Source organism: Kryptolebias marmoratus, linkage group LG18 (assembly GCF_001649575.2).
Source record: "Kryptolebias marmoratus isolate JLee-2015 linkage group LG18, ASM164957v2, whole genome shotgun sequence".
Lineage (NCBI taxonomy): Eukaryota > Metazoa > Chordata > Actinopteri > Cyprinodontiformes > Rivulidae > Kryptolebias > Kryptolebias marmoratus.
The window spans coordinates 4,230,373-4,238,293 of NC_051447.1; the positions used below are offsets into that span (position 1 = coordinate 4,230,373).

General features: G+C 36.7%; 4 protein-coding genes across 8 annotated transcripts in view; all 4 read left to right on the top strand.

Annotated features, from left to right (window-relative positions):
• The window catches only part of LOC108247555 (zinc finger protein 2 homolog), a 461,981-nt gene that overhangs the window by 43,529 nt on the left and 410,531 nt on the right, over positions 1–7,921 (top strand). The gene's annotated exons all lie outside the window — the stretch shown is intronic.
• On the top strand, positions 7–1,936 carry LOC108229529 (gastrula zinc finger protein XlCGF8.2DB-like). Its single transcript, XM_017405204.2, has 2 exons — positions 7–103; positions 544–1,936. Exon 2 carries the CDS (start codon positions 693–695, stop codon positions 1,515–1,517), a length of 825 nt encoding a protein of 274 aa, XP_017260693.2. The 5' UTR covers positions 7–103; positions 544–692; the 3' UTR covers positions 1,518–1,936.
• Positions 4,074–7,140, top strand: LOC108229530 (oocyte zinc finger protein XlCOF6.1-like). The gene is made up of 2 exons (XM_017405205.3): positions 4,074–4,404; positions 5,385–7,140. The coding sequence occupies exons 1-2, from the start codon at positions 4,233–4,235 to the stop codon at positions 6,260–6,262; spliced, it is 1,050 nt and encodes a 349-aa protein (XP_017260694.1). The 5' UTR covers positions 4,074–4,232; the 3' UTR covers positions 6,263–7,140.
• Positions 7,725–7,921, top strand: part of LOC108247570 (oocyte zinc finger protein XlCOF22-like) — a 17,570-nt gene continuing 17,373 nt past the window's right edge. Inside the window, exon 1 of the mRNA XM_037981270.1 lies at positions 7,725–7,897. Within this exon, the coding sequence (XP_037837198.1) occupies positions 7,835–7,897 (63 nt within the window). The 5' untranslated portion in view covers positions 7,725–7,834. The remainder of the gene's footprint in view (positions 7,898–7,921) is intronic.

Sequence of the window (7,921 nt, forward strand, 5' to 3'; positions counted from 1 at the left end):
GAGTTTGAAAAAACCATCGTCCAGTACGAGGAAGAGATCGACCGTCAGCGCAGACTGCTGGATATCAGCTCGAAACCACAGATAAACCTCCACAGAAGAATAGGTATTTTTACAGTGTAAAATTCCTAATCATATCTACTTAAATAATGATTTTTATGTTGAAGGAGTCAGAGATTTTTTTTCTATTCAGAAAACCAGGTGAGACTGATCTGCAAAATAACCAGGCACTGGTAGAAGAGAGCAACGATGATAACAATACAATTCTAATATTTTTCGTAATATTAAGGTTTTTACACATGGTAGGACATATTTTACAAACTGCATGAGTTTAATTTTATTCTTACTGGTTAGTTTTGCTTTAAAATCCAAAGTAGTAAAGTTTATGGTCTTTTTACAGTGAGTCAGCTATTCACCTGAAACTTGTTTTTAGGAACAGTTTCAGTATTTTCCCAATCATCTTTAGATGCATCTAATGGTTGATGCTGAAGGTACTTTTTTATTCTCACATTAATCAGCATTTTATTTGTCTGTTTCTCTGTCCAGAACGCCCACAGCAGAGTGTGTGGGAGGCCGATGAGGTTCTCTACGACCAGGAAAGGAACTTCAGTTCAGATCAGGATGAAGCAGAACCTTCACAGATTAAGGAGGAACAGGAGGAACATTATATCAGACAGGATAAAGAGCAGCTCTTAATGAAGACTGTGACTGAGGAAGGAATCTGCTGGGCACCAAAACGAAACAGGGACCAGCTCCATTCTCAAAACTCCTCTGAAGCTGATCAGGAAAGAAGCAGGAATGAAGATGAAGAATCCTGCAGAGATGAAGATCTGAAGCTAAATAAGAGAAGTCCACAAAGCAGAGATGACAGTGACAGTGTAGACAGACCAGAACATAAGGATCACAAAACAACTCACATAGGTGAGAATAGGGTCTCTTGTGAAATATGTGCTAAAGGTTTCTCTCAGAATAGTAACCTAATTGATCACATGCAAACTCGCACAGGTGAGGTTTTCCCCTGTCGGACCTGTGGAAAACATTTTTGTCATAAACGTAATTTAATTGCACACGTGAGGACTCATACCGGTGAGAAACCTTTCTCATGTCACAGCTGTGGAAAAAGCTACACCTATAAAATCAGTTTAAGATTGCACATGAGAACTCACTCAGGTGAAAAGCCATACTCATGTGAAATCTGTGGTAAATGTTTCTCTTATAGTAATCAGATCACTGATCACATGAGGACTCACACGGGGGAAAAGCCTTTCACTTGTGAGACTTGTGGAAAAAGTTTTAGTCAAAAACGTAATTTAAAGGCACATATGAGGACTCACACCGGTGAAAAGCCTTTCTCATGTCAGATCTGTGGAAAAACATTTAGTAAAAACAGTAATTTAATCACACATATGAGAACGCACACAGGTGAGAAGCCTTTCACATGTCAGGCCTGTGGAAAAAGTTTTAATCACAGAGTAAGTTTAAAATCCCACATGAAAACTCACACAGGTGAGAAAGTGTAATCTTGTGACTTTCTCAGACATTGAAGTTGGTTAAACATCAGAGTTGAGCATTTGTAGTTTGTAGTTCATCATCATTAAATTTTTCTCACTGATGTTCGAGAACACGGGCGGGAAGGGTTTGTCTGGAAAGTAAAACAAAATTCAGCCTGCTGCTTTTTGCTGTTTTAAAGTAACAATCAGATTAATAGGTCATCCCAGTTTACTCAGACTTTTAGAAAATGTTGTAATCCATTTAAGAGTGTGGCATTGTGGGTAATGTAGTTGTGATTTGTTTAATAAAGTACNGATGCACCGGAAGAACGTGTGCAAAACGTTATTCTGTATGTAAAGAGATTTAGGTTTGAAAATAATTGTTATCTAAATGTTTTTTATGTTCATTGTTTCAAATCTTGAAATAAAAATCATTTGATTCAAAGTTACATCATTGCCTCTCTGTTCCTCATTGTCACAGTACTGATGATAGTTTGTGGAAAATCGAGATGACTGAAAGTCACCCTGAAGTTAGAGCTGAAACAGAAAGATCTCATGATGGCTGCCTGTGATGTAGGTTATAACCCTGAGCCCTCCATGTTGTTTTTAAAATACAATATACTTAAATTATAGCTCCTGCTTTTGTAGAGAATCCTTAACTTCATGTTCTGTTCAGGTGTTCACTTTTCTGATGACATAAATCCTAGTTTCATGTTCTTGGCATCATTGCTTTGTTGGATCAGTAACATTGACATCACTGCACAGATTACTGAGCGTTATGATGGAACAGACGGTGGTTTTCTTCATCTCGCTGCAGGGCTGAAATGTTTAGGGGATGGTATATTTTTGCTTTACACAACTTTTATGTGGGCAGGAATATTCAAATCTGAATCCTTAATGCTTCTCACTCAATTCAGATAAACTCCTCACCAGTATTCTTCAGTAACTGTTGGTTGGACAGACTGTTTTGTGACTCAAACTGCTGTACAATAATATTAGTTCAACAGTTTCCATCTGAAAACTTAAAGCTGCTTCAGAAACATGAAGAGATGAAGATGTTCTGAACTACGGCCACATCGACCTGGATATGAAACTAAACAGTTGATTTACGCTGGTGTTGAGATGGAGCTACAGCACCTTCTACTCAGTAATCTACACTCTAATCAATAATGTCAAAATGGAAACATAATTTATATAATTTTATATATTTCAAAACTAAAAACTTAAAATATCACATCTGATACCCCCTTGGCAGCAGTTAAAGTCTTTTTTATGGATTTTCTGTTGTCCTCTGCTGCAGGACGGTCCCAGAGTTGTCCCTAAGCCACTCTGTCTTGTCTTCACTTTGTGCTTTAGATCACTGTCATCTTTTCCCAGTCAGAGGTTCTGGGCTTTAAAAACACCTCCCAAACCATGATGCTGCCACCACCATGCTTCACTGTTGTGATGGTGTTGGCAGTGCTTTTTGCCTTTCCAAATCAAATCAATTTAATTTAAAAGTATAGAAACATCTCAGCAGCAAGCAAGAAAAACGGGAGACATGAGCTAAATTTCAGGTGTTGGAAAAGGGCTGACAACTTATATGATATTTGTTTTTTATATAAATGTACAAAATGTATTTCTTTGTTATTATTCAAATTATTTCTTATTAATCTACACTCAGTACTAAAGTAACAATTTGAACAATTGTAGCATTGGTACGCAACACAACTGAAAATAGTGAAGTAGGGTCTGAATACTTTCTGCACTTCTTGTACATGGACTAAACTGATTTGTTATTTTCATCTTATTATTTACTAGGACGTGTTTTTCTACATTAAATATGTGCTCTCTAAATATCCTTTCCAATTTTTTTTAATAAGAGTTACAGAATTTTCAAATGGACCTCTTGGTCTGTTCTTATCAGGAATCTCTCATCTTCAGATGAATATCATTATGTTTAACAATCATCTTTTACTTTTTGTTGCTTTCTAAACAGCGTGTAGTTTCAGTGCCAGCCTATTCCCCTAATTATTAAACTATGTTTTTATTTCTGTTTTTCATTCAAAGCAGATGAAACGATGCAGTTTCCCTCTTTCTAAAGATTTCTGGCAACTTTTTTGTAACTGTTGACTCAAAAATATCAGCAAATTTTCAGTTGTATTGGGAACATGTCCTGTTTGGTTTTCAACAATGTGGCAAAATTAATCCGAAGGTTCTCTTAATTAAGTTATTAACTATTAAAGCTAAATTTCACATATACAAATGTAAATTTTTGAAAACCGAATTTCTCAGTTTCTTTGATTGAATTTAAGCAATACTTGCTTACAATTAATCAAAAACTAATCAACAAATCAAAAAGCAAAAATGACAATACGGGCTTGTTCCCAACTTGGGATTGTGGACGAATTGCTATCTTAAATCTGTCACAGTCGTCACAATAGTTTTCTTCTTGTTAGAATATGGTAACTGTCATTCTCTTCTCGTTTTTATTTTTATCCATGTGCTCCTCTTGGCTAAAATTCTTTTGACGTTATGTACACGTTGTTGTTTTGCTCTATTGCAAATAAAGTTCTGAAAAAAAAGATGCAGTTTCAGTCGGAGCGTCACAGTGTGACACCACCGGAAGTAAACAAAGCGCTAAAAAGCGATAGCATAGTTAGCTCTGTGTGTGTTTGTTTGTTTGTTTTTTAGCTGTGTGTGTGTTTGTGGTGGTTAGTGTTGGTTTGTGTGTGTGAGGTGAATATTTGAGTCTCTGCAGTAACAATGTCTTCAGTTCAGTCTCTTAGACAGTTTATCAGCGAGCGACTAACTGCTGCTGCTGGAGAAATATTCACAGAGTTTGAAAAAACCATCGTCCAGTACGAGGAAGAGATCGACCGTCAGCGCAGACTGCTGGATATCAGCTCGAAACCACAGATAAACCTCCACAGGATAGGTATGGAGCAGCAGAGACAAGTTCAGTGTAGTTTGTGTTAATCCGGAGTCATGCTTCTTTAGATAGTTTTTGTTTGTTAACTCGGTTCAGTAACGACATCATTAGAGACAAAAAAACTTAATTTAATTTTCTTTTCAAAATGTAACAAGTATTATTGTACAAAGGGACTTTAATAATCGTTTTATGATACGCGTTTTTCTTAATCAACGCTGTTTGTCCTTTTCTGGACTCTGCTTAGAAATGACATAAAATTGTTCAAATTAAACCCATTTTCTAATGTATTATTATAACACAGGGATATTAAACTGAACAGGTAACTCTGTAAGTTATACTCATACATTATAAAATGTATCATTAAATCTACAGAATTATTTATGATAATGTTAATACTCAGCTTCAGTTCAAATCCATTCTTTCTTATGGTTAAGATGCTATGGTTGACAGATGCTGAGTATTCATTATTTGACATTATTTCAGTATTTTAGAGGACCTGTCAGCTGTGCATGTCTCCTATGGTTCCGCACAAACATAAAATTAGTCCCAGCATGATTTAGAGTTCAGATCTGCTCCGCCTGGATCTTTGTGCCACCACCCCACTGCCAGCTGATGATCCTTGAGTTTTAAGCTGTGTTGTCAGGATGACGTTGGCTCAAGGCAGATGCAGGTGAAGCACTTCTTATCGAGGTTCTCCAGACACAGCAGAAAACGAGCACAGTGCTGTTCAGTTTTCCTTCCCTCCTCAGTAAATCTAACAGCAGGGATTTTTTTTTCTGTAAAAACTACATCTGAAAAATATTTTACCTTTTAGATATCCTTTCAGCCTCCTACAATCAACCACTGAATCATCACGATTTCTACGTGTGCTCCATTCTTCTGCTCCGAGCTCCGATGGTGCACCATTTCAAAAATAATTAAAGTATAGTGTGCTTCTTTTAGTCGCATTAATCAGTTTTTTTATTTATTTTTTCATCTCTGTCCAGAAGTCCCACAGCATTATGTCTGGAATCAGGAGAAGAACTCCAGTTTGGACCAGGAGGAACCAGAACCTCTTCAGACTAAAGAGGAACAGGAGGAACCAGAACCTCTTCAGACTAAAGAGGAACAGGAGGAACTCTGCATCAGACAGGATGAAGAGCAGCTTGTTCTGAAGCAGGAGGAAAGAGACCGCTGGGAGTCAGAACCAAACGAGGACCAGCTCCTCGGCCAGAACTCTTCTGAAGCCGAGAACCACGATCAGGAAGGAAGCAGGAGTGACAAACTGAAACAAAATAAGAGAAGTTCACCAACCAGAGATCACAGCGTGAGTCCAAAACTAAAGAGATGCAAAAAAGCTCACACCGGTGAGAAAATGTTGACTTGTAAAATTTGTGGTCATTGTTTCACCTGCAATAGTAGCTTGATTATTCACATGAGAACTCATACAGGTAAGAAACCATTCTCATGCCAGACTTGTCAAAAAGCCTTTTCTCAAAAATGTAATTTAAAAAAACACATGAGAATTCACACCGGTGAGAAGCCTTTCTCATGTCAGACCTGTGGGAAAAGTTACTCTCATAAATTCAGTTTAAAAGTCCACATGAGAACTCACACAGGTGAGAAGCCTTTCTCCTGTCAGATTTGTGGAAGAAGTTACGTTTATAGTGCAAATTTTAAAGTCCACATGAGAACTCATACGGGCGAGAAGCCGTATCCATGTGAAGTTTGTGGTAAAGGTTTTTCTCAGAGTAGTCACTTAACTACTCACATGAGAATTCATGCAGGGGTGAAGCCTTTCTCCTGTCAGATCTGTGGAAAAAGAGTTAGTCAAAAACCCAGTTTACTCAAACACATGAGAACTCACAGAGCTGAGGAGGTGTGATGTTGAATCTGATTCTTAGGCAGTGTTTAATTGAATTGAGAGATTGGAGTCTGCCGTTCACCATGAAACTCTAAAACACCTGTGAAAATTACAACCAGAATAAAACTGTTGTCATTTTTGTTTTAAAGTCACAATAACTATCAAATAATGACAGTTTACTAACACATTTTAAAATGTATGAACCTGTTGTGTTGTACAGTACTATGATTTTTAAATGTATTTGCTTTTTGTTGTTTTAACTCTGAGTTTATTTGCCTCATGTCTGGATTTTTCTGCATGATGCACAGTGTGATATGGGAACTAGAGATGAATATAATCCAGTGGATAACTGGTGTTTCCTCCTATGAGGTTATGGTTCTTTAGATTCTGTTTCTGTCAACAAACTCATGAGCTGAAAGTCATTCAGCCAAAACTAAACTGTATTTAGTTTAAATACAGCTTCTTTGTTTTTGTTTTGCACTCTTTTTTTAATTTTTTGTAGTAATGAAAGCTGATAATTTTAATTGATTTATTTTTATTTTTTTTAAGCCAACAAACACTAAATAGAAAAGTTTTAACCACATTCTTCACAGTGGTTAGAATGAACAAAGTAATATCATAAAGTAATATTTATATATAGCATAATATTTATTTTGAAATTCAAAGCTGTTCACTGCACCCAATTTAAAACACCCAATTTCCTTACTAACACTGGTTTCTGGTAAATGTTGTGGGTCTTTTACTTTTCTTACTACATCAGCGTATCAATTATCTGTAAAAACTGACTAAGTGCAACATTTTTACAAACGTGACCTTTCCTTTTAATGATCTGACCCGGACTGCATTTCTTTGTTTCAACCTTATTTGACCCGTTAAAATGAATAAATGTACCACTTTAATGCAGTTTCTTTAATTTGGAGACTCGAAAATGATCAGAAATTTGGTGAAAACGGACTTGGTGCTTTGTAGGTGAAGACACGTCCAGAAGGGAGCAGTAATCTAACTCTGTAAAGGATAACGGCCTTACAAACCACAGAAGAAGAAACGTTCGGCGGAAGTAAACAAAGACGCTAGCAGCGTTAGCATAGTTAGCCTTTTTCGTGTTTGTGACTGCATTTTTTGGTGGTTTATTTGGCAGTTTTGGGTGTTGGGTGAATTTTTAAGTCACTTTGGTCACATTTTAACACACTGTAATTATTCCAGTAAAAATTACCAAAACATAATAGAAAATAACGTCAACTACGAAACTTAGAATTGACTGTTTTGCTGACTTGTTCAAACGCAACATTTGTAAAAGAAAAGTCTTCTAATTATGTAAAGTGTATTATCATTTTCTCTCTCTGTCTCATCTTCTTGATCTAGACACCGTTTATCACAACGTAAACTAATGATTTATAACGCCAAATATATATTTTAAGTAGAGTTTAAATCAATGACTTATATGGATTGGTTTACATAATTCAGTTTCCGTCGGACCGTCACAGTGTGACACCACCGGAAGTAAACAAAGCGCTAGCAGCGTTAGCTGTGTGTGTGGTGGTTTCTGTGTTGGTTTGGGTGTGTGAGGTGAATATTTGAGTCTCCACAGTAACAATGTCTTCAGTTCAGTCTCTGAGAGAGTTTATCAGCGAGCGACTAACTGCTGCTGCTGGAGAAATATTCACAGAGTTTGAAAAAACC